At 39.9% G+C, this 20,119-nt stretch overlaps 1 protein-coding gene across 3 annotated transcripts in view; it reads right to left on the reverse strand.

Moving 5' to 3' along the window:
* The window catches only part of LOC126292013 (peroxidase-like), a 169,018-nt gene that overhangs the window by 26,168 nt on the left and 122,731 nt on the right, over nucleotides 1-20,119 (reverse strand). For all 3 annotated transcript variants that reach the window (XM_049985805.1, XM_049985807.1, XM_049985806.1), the window contains 2 exons: nucleotides 14,597-14,744; nucleotides 10,682-10,838 (listed from right to left, as the gene is read on the reverse strand). In XM_049985805.1, coding sequence (XP_049841762.1) covers nucleotides 10,682-10,838; nucleotides 14,597-14,744 — 305 coding nt within the window. The remainder of the gene's footprint in view (nucleotides 1-10,681; nucleotides 10,839-14,596; nucleotides 14,745-20,119) is intronic.

Raw genomic sequence — 20,119 nt, forward strand, 5'->3', positions numbered from 1 at the left:
AGATAGATAAGTAAGTTATTACAGTAACACATAGATATTTTTATCTTCCCATAACGCTGGTGGACAAATTAGAATTGATTTTACTCCTTTTTATTGTTACAAATTACTTACATGTAATTAGAAACTATCACAACAGAATGTAGAACAAAAGCAATAACCTGAAACACTTACTTTAAATACAGCTGCAAATGAAAACTGAAATGATTCAAAAAACAACAGAACTCAAGTAAGGCAACAATATGCAATAGCTGGTCTTGGCTGAGTATGGATGGGTATAGCTGATAGTGCTATTGATATGTTTGTAATTTAAATGTATTGACAGCTTTGTTGACTATCAACAGTGTGTATCCTTCTTTTGTTGCATGACTAAAAATCAACTCACACATGACTGCAGTCTCACGCAACTGAAACCACACTGCAGACTGTAGTCGTGTGTGTGTGTGTGTGTGTGTGTGTGTGTGTGTGTGTGTGTGTGTGTGTGAAGGGCCAAAAGTTTTAATTGTGAGTGTCTTTTTGTTGTGCCTATCTGCAATTCAGCATCTCCACTATATGGTGAGTAGCAACTTTCCTTCTCATAAAATGTTACATTCTATTCTGGACTTTCTATTGTTTGACAATTGTGAACAATTGTAGCCTGGTGACATGGTGCATGATCATCCCTGAAAATTCCGTCGTTGTTTGGGAACATGAAGCCCATGAATGGCTGTGAATGGTTTCCAGGTAACTGAGTGTAACCATTTCCAGTCAACGATTGTTTCAGTGGACCAGATGCCTTAATCCATTCCATGTAAACTCAGTCCACATCATTATGGAGCTACCAGCAGCTTACACAAAGATTTGTTAACAACTTGGGTCCATGGCTTCATCTGGTCCACAGCAAAGTTGAACCCTACCATCAGTTCTTACCAACTGAAATCAGGACTCATTTGACCAGGCCTTACTATACACCATGGCAACATCAGCAAACAACTGCAGACTGCTGCACACACTGTCTGCCAAATCATTTATATATACAGAGAATAATAGCAATCTTATCACACTTCCCTGGAGCAGTTCTGACAATACCCTCATCTCTGATGAACACTTGCCATTGAGGACAGTGTACTGGGATCTATAACATAAGGAGTCTTTGAGTCTCTCACACATCTGTGCACTAATTCCATATGCTCATACCTTTGTACAGCAATGTCAAATGCTTCCTGGAAGCCTAGAAATATGTGATCAGCATGTTGCCCTTCATCCACAGTTCTCAGTGTATCATGTGAGAAAAGGGCAAGCTGAGTTTTGCATGAGTGATGCTTTCTAAGATCTTGCTGATTTGTGGACGTAAACTTCTCAGTCTCAAGAAAATTTATTACATTCAGACTGAGAATATGTTCAAGGATTCTGCAGCTAACCAATGTTAGCGATATTGGTCTGTAAATTTGTGTGTCCATTCTTTTGCCCTTCTTATATACAGGGATCATCTGCAATCCAGCGCTGACCAGAGTACATCACCACGTGAAGGGATTAAGGATCTGGGAAACATCAATCTTAGCACATGGAAAGAAATTGGTGCTGTGTGAGCAGTGGCTCTGTCCTGGTCCCATACCTCTTAAATATGCAGCGCATTGTATCTTAGTGCTAAAAAGATATTGACCATAAGAGTGCATCATTAAGAGTTTACTGTCACAGGAGCCCATCCACTTCAAATAAGTATGGACCAATTATCCTGACTCTCTGAACCACTCACAATACAATAACATGGTTGTTATGTAATGTAGTGGTTTTTCATGAAGGTCATGAGGGTTCTGTCCACTCAAAAATAAAAAAAATTCTGATGATTAATGCAATTCAAATAAGTGAATATGTGTTTTATCATTGCAGGCACATTTCAAGGATGTTTGCATATGACCTCACAAGCTGTCATAATCATGTTTAAACAATTTTTGAACAAAAATGATCCTCTATGGGTGAAACTGCAAGTCTTGAAAAACTCAATACACATTCTGGGAAGCGCCTCTGGAAAGATATCTGGGCAGTGGTGATGGAATAATTATTTACCAGAAATGATTCCACAGTGTTACCATGTTCTTTACCCATCCACAGCATGACACGAATTCATTACAGACTACAATTTAAAGTAGCTGAATGTAATTCCATGTATTCAGTGTCCTATCCAATCTTTGTTGTTATTTTAATAATGCTATGCCAGTCTATCGCTATGGCAAAATGTGCAAACAAAACTTCCAAATTCATAGATATAATTCATTTTAATATAGTTTCTTTATTTTAATCCATCTCTTTTCTATCTGAACTTTAAATGAGGAAGGATGTTTTTCTGCATCTTTTAAATGTACATGAACTTTAAAAACTACTTCAGTGGTGGTTTGAAAAGTTATTTAGAGTTCCTAGACATCTACAACTCGTTTTATGGAAGGAGAAAATGTGTATTAAGAAGACCATTGACAGTTAAATAAACGTATAAACATTCAAATGAAAAATATAAAGCCTCACCCAAAATTTAAAATTCTTCACAAAAACAAAGTGAACTACAAAAGTATAATAACACGAGTGAATGTGGCATGAATTGGCTAATTTCTGATAGAAGAAGATAGTGACACCATCAGGATGTGAGTCTCAGTTATAAACAACAGCCAGCCAGGAAACATAACCATCCTGTTCCGATCTGCAGGTAGTATGGGTCAGCTGTACTGTCTCTTTGTAAACTCATCACAGAAAAAGCAGGATGAAATGCAAGACAGTGAAACAAAAGCTAAGAACAATTAGTGGTGTCAAAGTAATAAGGTGTAAAGAGCCTTTGGAAAACAATAGAAGTTGGGTACTTCTTTTCCCAATTGTATCATTTTGGTACCCTATCCACCACACACGAGACTTCACTTATAATGAAATTGGACAGTGTGTTGCACTCAATTGTGTATAAGGGGTGTTCAAAAAGACATGGGCCAGAGGCATAATTACAGAAACCAGTACCTGTATGTTAGAAGTATTGACCATGGTTGTTGAGACACGTGTCCCACTGTGACACAAGGCAGTGAATGGCTGTCTAATAAAATTTCCAATGCTGCGATGTTAACCAGCTCCACACATACAGCTGAATTTGTCATCCGAGGTGATCTATTTGCCCCTCAGAGCCTTTTTAAGGGGACCAAAATGGCGTAATCACAGGAAGAGAGGTCCAGACTGTATGGAGGGTGGCCGAGAACCTCCTATTTGAATATCTGCAGGAGTGCCGTGACTGTGTTGGCCAAATGAGGCTTTGCATTGTCAAGGAGCAGAATGACCTCACGGGTGAGATTGCCTAGTCATTTTGATTTGATCGCATGGCAAAGGGTGGTCGAGTTTGCAAGTAACGCTGGGCATTCGCTGTTGTCCCGTGCTGCAGGAAGTGAATCGGAAGGGTGCTATCTTTGTCAAAGAAGAACGTCAGCATAACCTTTCCTGCACTCGTGTGGACGGCCTTGGCTTTTCTTGGTGGTGGTGACCCTGGATGCATCCACTGGAGACTTTGTCATTTTGATTCTGGTTTGAAGTGATGACACCATGACTCATCTCCAGCCACCACTTGTTCATTGAACGCATTCCCTTCCCAGGCATAGTGCTGCAGATAAGCAAGACAGTGGGTCATTTGACATGCTTCCTGGTGTGGTTGAAGACTGTGGGGCACCCACTGAGCACACCCTTTGTTCACGTGCAGTCGTTCCTTCATGATGGTGTGAACACTTGCCAACAACTCTGACATCACTGTCCATGGTGCCACTGACCTCCCAGCTTGTACCAGAAATACAATTCCGTTAGACCTTGCATGTTGCTGATGTGGTTTGATTTTCTTAAGCATTTTGGTCTCTCTCCCAACCTTCATTTGTCCACCTTACCGGCATGTGCATTCCTGGCTCCTTCACTCCTTCCCCCCTGCCCCCCACCACTAGTTCGGTACGACCCCCTTTTTGCGCTACCTCCAAGTGCTGCCATTTGACAGTAAACTTCGTCATCTCGTTAACTGAGCCTGCAACTCAGAGCTGCAAGATCAATGCCCTCTGCTCCAACAACAATATCCTTCATCAGCTGATAGCCAACATGTCAGCCAACCTGGCACATGCTCCCTGCACAGTCAACAACCTCACTGCTTGCTGCTTCACATCATGGGTTGTATATCCACAATCATCACTCCCTCACCCATGACCACACTTCATAAATGTTGGGTCAGTGTCATTCAAACAATCAATGTTTTGTGTGGTCAAATACTTCATCTCTTGATACATGTGTGTTCCTTCCATAGGTTATCCATTACAGAAGATCCTCCAGTTCATTATAAGGCCCAATGCCTAACCTCTAAGAAATTTCATCACACAAAAGCAGCTACTCATGAATTCTCACATGCAAGAATCGTGCACCCATCAAATAGCAATTGGTCATTGCCCCTTTATCTAATCCCCCAGAAGGATGGTTCATTCTGATTGTGCAGGGACTACTGCAAGCTCAATGCACATACTATTATGGACAACTACCCTATTCCTCACACACAATACTTTGCTTGACAATTCCATGGGGCATGGGTTTTTGACTTGATTGACTATCACAAAGCATATGATCAGATCCCTATGTACAAAGACCGCATACCGAAAACAGCCATGATTATGCCATTCAGTCTGTTTGAGTACTGCTTTATGCCATCTGGTCTCAAGAATGCTGTGCAGAGGTGGCAACAGTTTGTACTTCTTTCCCTACCTTTTTGCTCCATCTATCTTACCGACATTCTCATCTAGTCCATCTCCATTGAGTGGCATGAGCAGCACTTAACACAGGTCCTTAAAGTGCTTGTTGACACAGTGTGGAGATTAACCATACCAAATCACAGTTGTGCTACACTAGTGCTACTTTTCTTGATCTACTGTCACAACTGAAGGAAACCGTACGACTGAAGGAAACCGTACCTTTTATTGGTGACCTGGCATTACCAGAAAACTACCACATCTGTAATGATTCCTCAGAATGGTAAATTTTTTCCGGTGCCATATACCTCAGCTGCTTCTCTCCAGACTCTGCTGACAGATGCCATGGCACGCAAGAACATTTCTGTGGTGTGGAAAGTATAATGGTCTCATGATATGATCCAAACATTCAGTGCTCTTGAGACTTACCTTATGTGTGCCTTTACACTTGCTCAGCCACTTACTGATGATTACATCTCTAGCATGACTGACATGAGTGCATTGTCAATCAGCATCATTCTTCAGTGAAAGGTCAGTGACATGACCCGACATCTCCATTTTTTCTCAAAAAAATGCTCCCCTCCTCAATGCAACTGAGCAGTGTTCAACCAGGAACTCCTTGCAATGTATGAGGCTGTGCGATACTTCCATGAGGACACTAAATAACATGAAGTCACAATTTTACCAATCAAAAACTGCTCACAGATGCGCCCTGCACCCTGCTAATGAACTTCCCACTAGACATTTCTGTCATATGGACCTCATTAGTCAATACACCACAGATGTGACTAGATCAGGGGACCTCATAATGCTGTCACTAATTTCATGTCACATGTGCAGGGCATTTCATCTTCCTTCTGCAGACGATGACTGAGACATTCAAAATTTACTACAGTACACTACCAATGTGTTGACAATGGAATCCCACGTGTTCCTGGCTCCTCCCACCCAGTGCTGTGTGATAGCTTTACAGGTGCTCTCCACCCCCCGGTCCTGTCTTCCCTACAACATATGTTTTCTTTGGCCATTCATGATTTTGCACACCTGGAAATAAAGGCTACCACATGCCTAATGACAGACAGTTTCGTGTAGCCTGCAGTAAAAAACGATACGCATGCTTAACTTGCTGACATAGCAAGGTTGTTTGTCATGCTCGACCCCTCTGTAGGACAATGCGACAAAAGAAAGGATGGTTCCTTCATGTACATCTCAACCTTGTGGGTCCTCTTCCTCCTTCAGAAGGTTTTATGTACATACTACCTGACACTGATAGTGCCAGCAGATGGGTGGAGGCTGTTCCATTCTCAGACATGTTTGCTGATCTGGGCACATGAGCCTTTGCCACTACATTGCCCTCCCAATTTGGCTGTCCATCTTCTATAATGACCAACCAAGGGAGACAATTCAAGTGACTCCTTTTTACCAGATTCTGCAGCCTGTGTGGCGTCAAAAAATTCCACATGACTGCATATCACCCCCCTGAGCAACGGACTTGTTGAGCATTGGAACTGTACACTTAAAGTGGTCCTCAAGTGACTTCAGGCTTGTAGTCAGAGGCTGTTCTATAGGTGTTACTCAGCCTCAGCACTGCCTTTAAAGATGACTTAAATTCTTCCTTAGAAAAGGTATTATGTAGTGTGCCTTTGACACATCCTGTTTGTTGAAGATCTAAGACTCCGAGCTACTCCCCCCCCCTCTAACTCCCCTCCTCACTACCAAGCTCCGCTCCAGTCGAACACATCCACTCACACATTACTAACATCCACAATCTGCCCCCTACATGCTTCCCACCATACTGTGAATGTTTGTGCACAAAGACCTAGAAGACTCCAAGTTTTTTATGCTCCAGGATGACATAGTCTGTGAAGCGTTTCAACCTCCTAGCTCCAGCCTCACAGGGGTGCAGGGGTGCTTTCACACACAAATAATACTTTAGACATTTGCCTCAACAAGAAACAGCAGACTATGTTGGACCCTTGACGAGGATCCTCTGTCAAAATCTGATTCTGAGATGTCATCCAGGCCATGTCTTACTCTGTGTGTGTCAAATAATTGTCGTTGATGTTCACCTCTCCATGTATATCCACTGATGCTAGTGCTCCATCTGATGACTCCCTGCTCGACAATGTGCCCTCTCCCTGTGTGACCTCTATACCATCATCACTTCACTCTTCTCGCAATGTTGTGATATTCATGCTTGACATACCTGCATTATGTGTTGAGGATCACTCTCTCCAACTCAGAGATGGCACTCTCTTCATTCTCTGTGGTTCTCCACATACACTTGATGCTTCAACATCTGCCCAGATCACTCTGCTCGGCTCCCTCCATCGTATGCATGGTGCCAATGAGGGCCACATCACAGCTTCCTTTGACAACAATGGTCACCTCTCTATCACAGTCCTGCTCTTTGTGCACCCTCCCTCTACAATCCCTCTCTTGAGTGGGCTGACCTATGCATCCTCCTAACTGGCTTCAGAACTAAATGGTCTCTGGTAGCCTCACACCACCTGTGGCCTCAAGAGATGGTCCACTCATGTTTTCATCACAAGCCTGCTGTGGCATGATTGGTCGCACAGTCTTGCACAACTCCTTGCCTGATACCAACCAGCCGCCACTCCACCACTTACCAGTAAAGGGTCATTTGTTGTTTTCCAGAAGGCTTTTTGCACTATTCTCTATGAGCAACTTGTAATCAAATTGTGTGCCTATGAAGTATCACCTCAGTCTTGCGATTTGATTAATGATTGCCTGTTAGAAGGGTCACAGTTTGTGTAATTGATGGGAAGCCATCTATTATAACCAAAGTGATATGTGGGGTACTCAATGGAAAAGTTATAGGTCCTCTGTTGTTCTTAATCTATATAAATGATTTAGGAGACAATCTTGGAAACACTCTTGCAGTTTTTGTAAAGAATGTTGGCATATGTGACATCTAGTAAAGTACCAAACGATAAAAAAGAATTGCATAATGATTTAGAAAAGATGTCTACATGATGCAAAATGTGGCAGTTGACCCCAGAAGTTAAAACAAAATTTTGAGTTCCTCCACATAAGTACTATAAAATTGTGTTAATTTTGGTTACATGATAAACCACACAAATTTAAACATTGTACATTCAATTAAGTGCCTAGGGATTACAATTACAAACAACTGAAATTTGACCCATCACTCATGAAATTATGAGAAGATGTCAAACCAAAGACTATGTTTTATTAGCAGAATACTTTGAAGATGCAACTAATCTACTAAAGAGACTGCCTACACTACACCTATCTATTCTCTTCTGGAGTATTGCTTCATGTTACGTCATCTTTACCAGATAGAACTGAAAGAGGACATTGAAAAAGTCCAAAGAAGGGCAGCTTGTTTTGTATTATCAAAGAATTGGAAGAGAGTGTTACAGATACATTCCTGGAAATGGAAAAAAGAACACATTGACACCGGTGTGTCAGACCCACCATACTTGCTCCGGACACTGCGAGAGGGCTGTAGAAGCAATGATCACACGCACGGCACAGCGGACACACCAGGAACCGCGGTGTTGGCCGTCGAATGGCGCTAGCTGCGCAGCATTTGTGCACCGCTGCCGTCAGTGTCAGCCAGTTTGCCGTGGCATACGGAGCTCCATCGCAGTCTTTAACACTGGTAGCATGCCGCGACAGCGTGGACGTGAACCGTATGTGCAGTTGACGGACTTTGAGCGAGGGCGTATAGTGGGCATGCGGGAGGCCGGGTGGACGTACCGCCGAATTGCTCAACACGTGGGGCGTGAGGTTGCCACAGTACATCGATGTTGTCGCCAGTGGTCGGCGGAAAGTGCACGTGCCCGTCGACCTGGGACCGGACCACAGCGATGCACGGATGCACGCCAATACCGTAGGATCCTACGCAGTGCCGTAGGGGACCGCACCACCACTTCCCAGCAAATTAGGGACACTGTTGCCCCTGGGGTATCGGCGAGGACCATTCGCAACCATCTCCATGAAGCTGGGCTACGGTCCCGCACACCGTTAGGCCGTCTTCCGCTCATGCCCCAACATCATGCAGCCCGCCTCCAGTGGTGTCGCGACAGGCGTGAATGGAGGGACGAATGGAGACGTGTCGTCTTCAGCGATGAGAGTCGCTTCTGCCTTGGTGCCAATGATGGTTGTATGCGTGTTTGGTGCCGTGCAGGTGAGCGCCACAATCAGGACTGCATACAACCGAGGCACACAGGGCCAACATCTGGCATCATGTTGTGGGGAGCGATCTCCTACACTGGCTGTACACCTCTGGTGATCGTCGAGGGGACACTGAATAGTGCACGGTACATCCAAACCGTCATCGAACCCATCGTTCTACCATTCCTAGACCGGCAAGGGAACTTGCTGTTCCAACAGGACAATGCACGTCCGCATGTATCCCGTGCCACCCAACTACCCTGGCCAGCAAGATCTCCGGATCTGTCCCCCATTGAGCATGTTTTGGACTGGATGAAGTGTCGTCTCACGCGGTCTGCACGTCCAGCATGAATGCTGGTCCAACTGAGGCACCAGGTGGAAATGGCATGGCAAGCCATTCCACAGCACTACATCCAGCATCTCTACGATGGTCTCCATGGGAGAATAGCAGCTTGCATTGCTGCGAAAGGCTGATATACACTGTACTAGTGCCGACATTGTGCATGCTCTGTTACCTGTGTCTATGTGCCTGTGGTTCTGTCAGTGTGATCATGTGATGTATCTGACCCCAGGAATGTGTCAATAAAGTTTCCCCTTCCTGGGACAATGAATTCATGGTGTTCTTATTTCAATTTCCAGGAGTGTATTATAAGCAAGATGGAGAGGCAATCACGAAAACGAAGTCATTTTTCATTGCGGTGAGAATTTTTCATGAAATTTCAATCACCAACTTTGTCCCTAAAATGCCAGAATACTTGGTGTGCTCCCACCCATATGGGGAGAAATGAGCATCACAGTAACATAAGAGATATCTGAGCTAGTGTGGAAAGATTGAGGTGTTCATTTGTCCCACATGCTGCTCAAGAGTACTTTTACAAACCCTAAGCCAATACACTTAAGCATGAATTGTGGACTAATTATGTAGATGTAGAAGTCACACAAAATTTATGTAGAAAAGTAGTAGTGTAAAAATTACAAACTTGTGTCATGAATATTGGTTAGAAAGTTACACTATGTGTAATCCTCAAGGGCAGTTTGCATTTGGAAGCACGTAGATAAGAATGTTTACAGGATATGTGTGCAATATTGTATATGATTATGAACTATCCAAAGATGCTAATGTTAATATTATACCACCATGCCCAGAATGTAGATCAAAAAATAAATCACCAGCAGCAAATAAACAAATTGAAAAACCTTAGAAATATTTCAGGAAATAATCACCCCTATAAAATGAACGAAAAAGATGTGCAATATAATGGCAGGTACATAAAACAGTATTTTGCTAATCACATACAGTTGTTCAGACCTGGTGGAAACTTGCAGTAACGGGCAGATAAATTTCAAAAATCTCAATTAAACTGTGAGAAAGCACAATTGGAAGTTGCCAAAAACTTACGAATAAAATTTAATATTTTTCAATCTCTCAATGAAATTTATATTGTTTTAACAAGTGAGAGGCCATTTAAAAAGCTTTCTGAAAGTGGGACCTGTCATCATCTACTCAAGCCTTAGAAGATTCTAGTTTATTTGAATACAAGGCTCTGCAACAGATTAAAATTTTGAAACCCTTTTAGTTTACCACAAAAATAATGTCACATGTCCTCTGACTGACTGAAATTTTTCTGTGTTTTGCCACCTTTGTGATTTTATGCTTTTGTATTTCCAGTAAGAAACCACTAGACTAACCTAAATGCTCACTTAACACAAATATAGGATCAAACTTCTAGGTTTACTAGAGAAAACCATTTGACATGTAAAATCTAGATGTAATTCAACAGAATTACAATTTATAGTACGCTTACCTCATAAACTGTCCATTTATCATCTTTTGTGGCAGGCTGTTGAGTAAGACCAAGTGTGAGTTGATTCAAGTGCTGGTCTTGAACAAGTACCTCTGGCTTATCCATCCATTTACTTATACTGATTTTTCCAACTGGACATCCTATGTCTTTGTACATGCTGAAAAGGTGAATTTGTTAGTTCTGTTCACTGATAAGAAACCGTTCATTTTTAAGAATACACAGTCTTTAAGTCTGTTGCCTTTGTTTTTCCCAACATGACTCCTACATGGTGAGTGGTTGTCTATGTCCATAGAGTTAATTGTGCCCCGACACCAGGTAGTCATGAATCAAGACACTAGGCAATCACAAAACAAGTAGCAGTTTCAAACCATGAATCAAAAGTTTTGTATCAAACCCTTCTTCACAATCTACAACAGTTATGTTCTGTCTTCTGTCAGTATCTCATGAAAATGGGCAAGATGCCGATACCAATTTAGCAAGACTGTAAATAGGTATTTACATAATACAGCTTCAGCCAATATTTTCTTATCAAAGATGATTTCAATTCAACATATTCAGGCTAACGAGCACCAAGATTTTAATGATTCTACATAGAATTTGCAGCTCAGTTAGCTCCTAGATTCTCAAATAAAATATGCTGCACAATGTGAAGCATAGGAAAACCAAGTTATTCCACCCACCGTTATTTTACTCCTTTTTAATACTATTCTTTTTGTTTATCTGTTGACTATGTCCAACTAAGTCACTACTCATCATAAGCTAATTGAATAAAAAACAAACAAGTGGTCTTATAAAATAGCTGAATGCTTTATTGAAGTTACTGAAGATCTAGAAATATCCTGACAAAGAGATAGCCTATACGTTGACTTTTTAGATCACTATATTACCACTTGTACAATTTTTCCTTTAGTTTCCCACTTTTCTCAGACAGTATCCATAAATTTTAGACAGCCTTAGTTTTAAGTGGAACAGTGTTGAAATTTTTATTACAGTCATTATTATTCAATTATAACCACCTTTGTACAATGTTTTTAAAACAAAAAATTATTAGAAAACATCTTCACAACAGGTTAGAAACAATAGCAGAGGTGTTTGATTTCATAGAATTTCACTCTTGTGTTTGCATCTACAATTATCTAAAAAAAAATATAGCAGTGGACTCTTGTATTTGTACCTACAATTATCACAAACAAACAAGATTAACTTAATGTTTCCAATGGGTTACAATGGGTAGTGTCTTTGGCCTATCCTGTATATATAAATACTGTTCGTACAATACTTTACGTAACCTTATTGCACAGTCTGCTGAGTTTAATGGTGTATTTAATTTTTCTTAAAACTTTGTTAATGAAGAGAAGTTAGTACCATAATTCTAGTTGTCTCAATGTCACATGACTAGAAAAAAGTCAAGAGCTAATCAGTAAATTCTGAGGGGATAGACACAGCTAGCCTTGATTTCACTCTTTACAATAACCAGTCTCATTTTTCCATAAACTAATTATCTTAGACAATATCTGAAATTAAATTTCAGCCACATACAAAAATATTTTCATTACTTGAGATTTTTCTTAATTCCTAGATTTGACATTATTCTTTTGCTGCCTTAATTTTTTTAAAAAATCAAATAGGACCTTTAGTTTTCTGAATCATCCATTTATAATTAAGAAATTTTCTAAAGTAGCTAAATTATGAACCTGGAGATTTTACACAAAAATAATTCACCATGGAGATGTAGAGAGTATTAACCAAATAATAATATGAATATTAATACTTTTCTAATCACCTACTATTCAGTTAAACCAAATTATTCTTGAGTTGAACAATCAAAAGTCTGCACTGAAATTTTGGCAATATTATAAATAGGATAGATTGCTACTAATAGTAAAGATGATATCTTGAGTTGCATATATGCACAATGAAAAGACTGTTACACACTGACACACTGAGGTTTTGGCCACAGACTTCTTCACAAAAGAAAGGAAAATATGAGCGCGCACGCGTGCCATAGTGTAACTGTGGTGTTGAACAAAAGCACCAGTCTGGGGTAGGGAAGGGGGAGGAAGCAGGGTACAGACGGGGGAGAGAAGAGCGCTGTCTGGCAGCACGTGCAGGGCTAGAAGGTGCCAGGACAAGGCTGGTGCAGGATTGGGAGGCTGTGTGGAGGAAGCTGGGGGAGAGGGGGAGAGGCTGTATGGGAGGGATCTTTTGGTGTGGAAGGAATGGCAGATGTCTAAATGCAGGTACTCTTGGTGATTAGTTGGTGTAATGTGGACAGAAGTGTGGATGGAACCATCAGAGAGGATGAGGTCAACATCCAGGAAGGTGGCACACTGTACTGACGAGGACCATGTGAAGAGGATGAGAGAGAAGGTGTTGAGTTGTAAAGCAGTAACAATAGGGCATCTTGGCCTTGAGCCTAGATGAAGAAGATATCATAAATGAACCTAAACCAGACCATGGGATTAGGGTTTCGGGAGTCTAGAAGGTGCCCTCTAGGTGTCCCATAAACAGGTTGCCATAAGGGGGTGCCATGCAGGTACCCATGGCTTCACTGTAGATTTATTTGTGTACCTTCCCTTCAAAGGAGAAGTAGTTTTGTGGTAGGACAAAGTTGTTAAGGCGTATAAGGAATGATGTAGTGTGTTTTGAGTCAGAAGAATGTTGGGAGAGATAGTGTTCAATAGTGTCAAGACCATGGGTGTGAGGGATGTTGGTGTATAAGAAATGTGGCATCAACAGTCCCTGGAGGTAAGGGTTTGGAGTTGATGGAGAGTCAGTGATGGAAGGGTTTGGTAGGCTAAATTACAGGCAGCTGGATGGAGCTGTTATCCTTCCGATAAGTATTCCAATCTGGACTTATGATTTCATTGCTATTCATTTATGGTTCCAGCAAACTTTCTGTTTTTAATACTACCTGAGCATTAATGGTTTCAGGTAGCAATAGTAATTCTGAGACCTTTCCTTGGATGCTCCTGGGCTACCTCAGCACAACTCACAACCTGCCCTCGCAGCTGTACTCCTACCAGTACCTCTTCTCCTACCTTCCTAAGTTTCTCTTTTATACTCTGCTGGCCTAGCTACCCTAGAAAAAAGGATATTGTAGAGATGGGGCTTACTCACAATCTGCATGATTGTTTCCCGGTGCTCTGTTTTGAAATTTTCTCACAGGTAAAAACTTTGCACCAGACAGGGACCTTGCATTTTGTGGGCAAAGGAGATGATGTCCTGGAAGTAAAGCTATGAGGGTTTTTCATAAGTCATGCTTGTATAGCTGATTCAGTAAGAGCATCAGCTGCTAAAGGCTAAGCAGGATTGAGTTCCAGTCTGACATACAGTTTTAATCTGCAAGGAAGTTTCAAATCAGTGCATGCTCTTCTGCAGAGCACTCCAGGTTAGCTTAGAGAGGCAGCATTTCTGATAGACTGTAGAATGATTCCAACAAATAAGGAGGACTAAGCAATTTATGGAGGATGCAGACACCCAGTTTTTTTCCCTCAGTCCAACTGCATGGAACAGGAAAGGGAATATCTAGCAGTTGTACAAAGTACCCTCCATTGTGCACAGCAAAGTGGCTTTCAGAGTTTGTACATAGATGCAGACTTACCAAATGTTCAAAATGTTTTCATTTAATGCCATTACAGTACATTACAAACACACAGAAGTCTTATTTCTCAGTATCACATTAGTTGTTTTGACTACTCCAGTTTGAGTTGCATGAACATTTAATTTTTAAATTTGACCTTTTGAATCAACACAGAATTTCTGTAGGGCTCTGGAAGAACTTTATTAATGTGCAGAACACATAGTTTGGCTACCACTGACACAGAAACTTGATGATTACTGATTACAAGGTAATGGATAACCGTTATTTCTAAATTTCATCATTTTCAAAATACAAAATTAAGTACTACTTACAGCAAGTCACTTTGAGCAACTCCATGAAATACTCTGAATATAGCATGAGTGAACTCTATGATTGTTGCTGGGTTTATGGAGGTGTCATAGCAATTACTGTAACCTGTATCATTTGGTTTTAAATGAAACTTCTCCAACCAATCCTCACCTGTAAACAACAGTCAAATCATACTGGAAAATCTAATCTCCAATTAGGAAAGACACAGATACACAGAAAAAAGTAAGTAATTATATGAAATAATTCAATGTAATCAAGTAGCAGCATTAAGGGGGCAAAGAGAAAAAAGAAATAAAACACCACATCACATCTGCCATTGCTATTATTAAAAAAAAAATTGTTACAAATATTCCTATAGGATGGAAATCCATCATCTAATTGTAGTTTTGAGCCAGGATCCCAAATCCTCATTGTGTCACCTTTGTAGAGAAATTCTTGCTTTTGATATGCTGGGTTGAGACGAAACACTGGATCATAGCAAGATGGAATAGACCATCTTGCTATAGTGTCACTCGTTAAATAATTTTTTTTCTTTTCTGTTTCCTATTACAGGGTAAGGTTGGGTAAAATGGCTGGGGGGTGGCCATTGTGTGTTTTTTGCCATGAATAGTGCTTCTTGCCTGCCAAGAAGTGGTCAGACTAGTTCTAATGTACACCTTCATTGTTGGCAGTGAGTTTTTCCATTATTTTTTAGTAAAAGATTTTATGATTTTCATTCATTCGACATGACATATGTCATTTACATTATTCTCAATTACTTATACACAGAGTAATATGTCTTACACCAATGTTTAAACAATGTCTTTTCGTTTACAAATGAAGTTTCCTGTAGTTTCTTTCAATTTGGCACCTTCATATGTGAACTACTAATGCCACCATGGTGCCCAACTGCAGCATTTCATTTTTAATCTGTTTGCCCCAATAAGAGTTAGTTACTACCATACATAACAATTAATATTGCACATTGACTTCATCATTTTACAACTTGGTGACAGGTTCTGGAAATCAGAATAACAACACTGAACCCTGTTGTGAACGAAAATGCAACTAAGGCAGTAAAAAATGATTGTAACCTACACTGGAATGAAGAGTTGTGGAAGAAATATAAATACCTAACATTAGTCTTACAAAGATTTTAAGGTCAACATGTACAAGTTTTTTGTACATTTGAAACAGCGTAAGAAAAACAATTTCATCCTGTTCATCATTTATAACCATTGGCAGTCCAGTCCAAGAACAGTGAAATGTTTGTACTTGCAGTAGCAAACAGGTGGCATTGTTGTTGTTGTTGTGGTCTTCAGTCCTGAGACTGGTTTGATGCAGCTCTCCATACTACTCTATCCTGTGCAAGCTTCCTCATCTCCCAGTACCTACTGCAACCTACATCCTTCTGAATCTACTTAGTGTATTCATCTCTTGGTCTCCCTCTACGATTTTTACCCTCCACGCTGCCCTCCAATATTAAATTACTTCAGCTAAAAAATGATAGCTGTCCACTTTCAGAGTATATACGTGCACAATGAAAAATGTTTGTCATATTCATTATACATTTTTAACTGTAAATATTTAGTATGAAAGCCTGTAATACGTAGATTTAAATATACAAGTGGCAAGCTTCTATTAATAATCATGTTTTGATAAAAATCCAACTTTCTTAGAGCAGCCACTTTACCCTTTGTCCCCCTACATGAAACAGTTAAATTACTATCCTTGGTGTATTAAACTAAACTTTATTATTGAATGTATAATTTTCAGACCACTAATGACAAGTGGAGTTAGTTTTTGAGAAAACATTTTTTTGATAAAATATGCTAAATGTACAATTCACTAAAACCGTGTGCTCCTCAAAATTTGATGCCACTAATAATTATTTGTTTCAGGATGACATATGTTAATTGTAAACTCTCATTTTCACTTTCTAATAACATTTTAATTTTTCCAAAAACTGGACATTTAAAAAATTATACATATTCAAAATTATTGTTTCCAGAATGTTTAAATCTTAACATACAATCCAGTAAAAATTCCACTGTTATAAATTTGTCAGCCAATTTTTATTTTATAATGTTCCTAGAATAGCATGTTAGTTCATAACCATTTCAATCAGATAATTTAACTTTCCAGAAAATCCTTGGTGTGGCAATCCCAGTGCACACTAAAATTTCCACATCATAAAACTGTGTCTGTCATTTTGTCATTTTTCAAGTATTAGTGTCTTTAAAAAAAGAAACAAGCTGAAAGCTGTAAAATGAAAACCAATAAAGGAATTGTAATGAAATTCATCAAAGAATGTCTGCTGCAGTTCCAATGCTCAGCCTGACCTTTGGGAAAATGGCTGCCTCCATAAGCTGCCAATCTCCAATAATGAGGGTATCTACCTGTTGGGCTGTGACACGGGTAATGTGGTGTGCCATTTCACATCATCTGTCATCAGTCGATCACATCCATCCCTCCTCAAATTGCTTGTGCCATGCCTTGATCCTTGCAATGGACATTCAGTGGTCTCTGTCCACTTGTGGTATTCTTTGATGAATTGCCAGTACTCTTTCCGCTGTCAGGACCCTTCTTTTGCAGCTTCCATTTCTCTGTTTTCAGTGCAATAGAGTACAGTGGATGATTAATGTATGCACGAGCTGGCTCTGTAATCACTTAGGTGTACACCCCTGTCCCTCTCTCTTTCTTCCATAGGCAAAGGCACTACAGTCCCTTCAGCAGTTTTCATCATACACATTTTAGAACCTCTGGCTTGTTTCTTTTTGAATAATGCTAATATATAGTTTGTAGTTAATTGAGGCAACTTCACTGCCTTACGTGGTTTTAGAAGTTTTTGCCTCTGATGTCTTTTACATCAACATCACCAATATAACAGCATTGTGCTATACTATTTTGTAGTTCCTCTATAACATACATCTTTATATATGTGTTGTGCACAAAGCATGTTAGCCTGTAGTAAGCATCCAACACATAAGGTTGCAGAGTAAGTCAGTGATGGACATTCCACAAGTACAATCACAGTGTAATAAGTCTGTCAGGAGTGAGCATTTGATCAATGCCACCTTTTTGTTAATTGGACCAGTCTGTTAATTTTTTTTGTCATCACTCAGCAAGTTACTACTTGTGAAACTTTTTTAGATCACTCATAGACACTGTGAGCTGCTGACTTGGTGATATTAAGTGTCAAAGTTACTAATCGAAAGTTGATCATCATGGGTTTAAAGCATTAAATGCAAATGAAATAAACAAGTCAAGTACATTGTGTTGTGATGTTATGTCATCATTTACTTTTGAAAGACTCTATATTAATTAGCTGATGAAGAGTGATGAAGATGAAAATCTATGAGACTTGAAGAGCCACAATGACAAGCAGTAAATTTACATCACTCATGTGCAATACAGCTCACTTTTTTATGTGTAATATTTTGCAAATAATAAACGCCAACTTGTAGATATATTGTGCCTTAGATTTTCAGAAGGCATTCAACACTGTTCCACAATATCAACCAATAATGAAGATTCCAGACTGAAGATGTAAGTAGTGCCTTCAATAAAAGTACAGCCATAAGGATTATTTTCTCTGCTATGCAGTTCTCTCAAAGAATATTTGATTTATAGAAGCTAGTATGTTGTACTGAATGGCAAATTTTAACAGAGATTAATGTAGTTTGTTTTGAAATTTGGCATGATGCAACGAGTAAACTATGGTCAGAGTGGAATTAATTGTGGGATAATTGTCCATCTTGTTAACACAACAGTTTTTATTGATTACTGGTTTCTAATTTCACAGAGTTGTTTCCAGATCTATGGGAACAGAAGAAAAAATAACAGAAAAGATTAAATATATACATAAAAAGAACACATAATGGTATCATACAAATTGCTCTCTGCAGCAAATATGTGTGTGTAAAATAATGTGGAAGTAACTGCCATAATTATCAGTCAATGTGAGTAGACTAACACTTGCCATAATTTGTTGTTGTACAGTTTACAAAATTTGCCAGCAGTGTTTGCTGCTGCCTGTTACCATGAAACTTGATACATTCAACATTCACAAAAGCTCTTCTCCCTGATGTTCTTGGTGGAACATGATGTATGACTGAATGAGTGCATCATGAGTGTTGTGTTTACCCTTCTGTGCACAGTATACCTCCCATTGCAGAGTTTAGATGAAACCTGCTAACTGACCACAGTTGCATGATGTACAGCATCAAATTTTCACGTGTCAATGACACAATGTGATACAAAACAGTTTTCAAAAGACAAAGGTTGGAATGGTAAAAAGTATAACCAGTAACTTTCAGAATCAAAATGGCAATGACAACAGCAATGTTGTGATTTTAGGCATTCCTGGCATATGATTAGTTTGAAATGTTCTCGGGTATTCGACTAGTGGTGTCATCATGGTGCTGACTTGGTGCTGATTTGGCAGAAGCACACAATTAAGATTACTTGTTGCCATCTGCAGTTCCCTCCCACTTCCAAACTCAGGTCCCCAGTACCTGCCAGTCAGTGTGTTACTGGGTTATGAGTCGCTTTACTCAGCCTCTGCAGCACCACCGTGGGGTCGGATCACTGCTGATGCAGAGGAGGTATGTCTACGTGGTGTGAGCTCAGCTCTTCAATAGGTATGGCACAAATTGAACTTCCAATAGACTGTCGTCATGTTTCGAGCACACTTGAGGCCTTACTTAGCTGGTAACTGCTGTCTTTGTCATCTCATTCTGTACCAAGACCTTCACAAATTCCTTTAAAACACAATTCCAGGAAGTGCTGACCTGTTTTAGCAACTTGGTGCCAGTATAATTCATGCTATGTCCGTTGGAGAGGTAGAGCTCCTTCATAGCCAACTTTGTCAATTGACCTTCATCTGTGTGATACATTTCCCATATCATCTGGACCATCTGACCTAAGTACCGAATTTACTCGAATCTAAGCTGCACTTTTTTGTTTGTTTTTGTAATCCAACAAACCATGTGCGGCTTAGAATCAAGTGCAAAGTAAGCAGAAGTTCTGAAAAATGTTGGTAGGTGCCGCCTCAACTAGCTTCTGCCGTCTAATATATGTAGCAGGCATGCTTTGCAGGCACAAAGATAAATACTGGCGCCAAAAACTATGCATCAGTAAATAAATTTAAAGAAAAGGTAGAAGAATGTAAACATTATGCCATGTATTCTTTCGTGTTTGCTGCTATCCCATTTAAATCCTGTCTGCCTAATAAACTACGAAACTAGAATGAGACAACAGCAAATGTGGAAGAATAAACATATAATGTCATGTTTATATTCATATAATTCTTATGCTGAATAGTGATACAGTCAGAAATGAAGCACGAATCTAATATGACTCTAATTTCTGTGCAGAATGTAATGTACTAAAGAGGCGTCTGCAAAGATTTTCAAACAGAGAAAAATTTTTGCTAAACTCTTGTTTGGAATAAATTCTATCATACACAGTCTATTATTTGGTTCTTGTTAATCATTATCAAAGCAGTGTAAGTAACAACAAATAGCAATCTCTAGTCATTGTTT

Source organism: Schistocerca gregaria, chromosome 9, assembly GCF_023897955.1.
Source record: "Schistocerca gregaria isolate iqSchGreg1 chromosome 9, iqSchGreg1.2, whole genome shotgun sequence".
Classification (NCBI taxonomy): domain Eukaryota; kingdom Metazoa; phylum Arthropoda; class Insecta; order Orthoptera; family Acrididae; genus Schistocerca; species Schistocerca gregaria.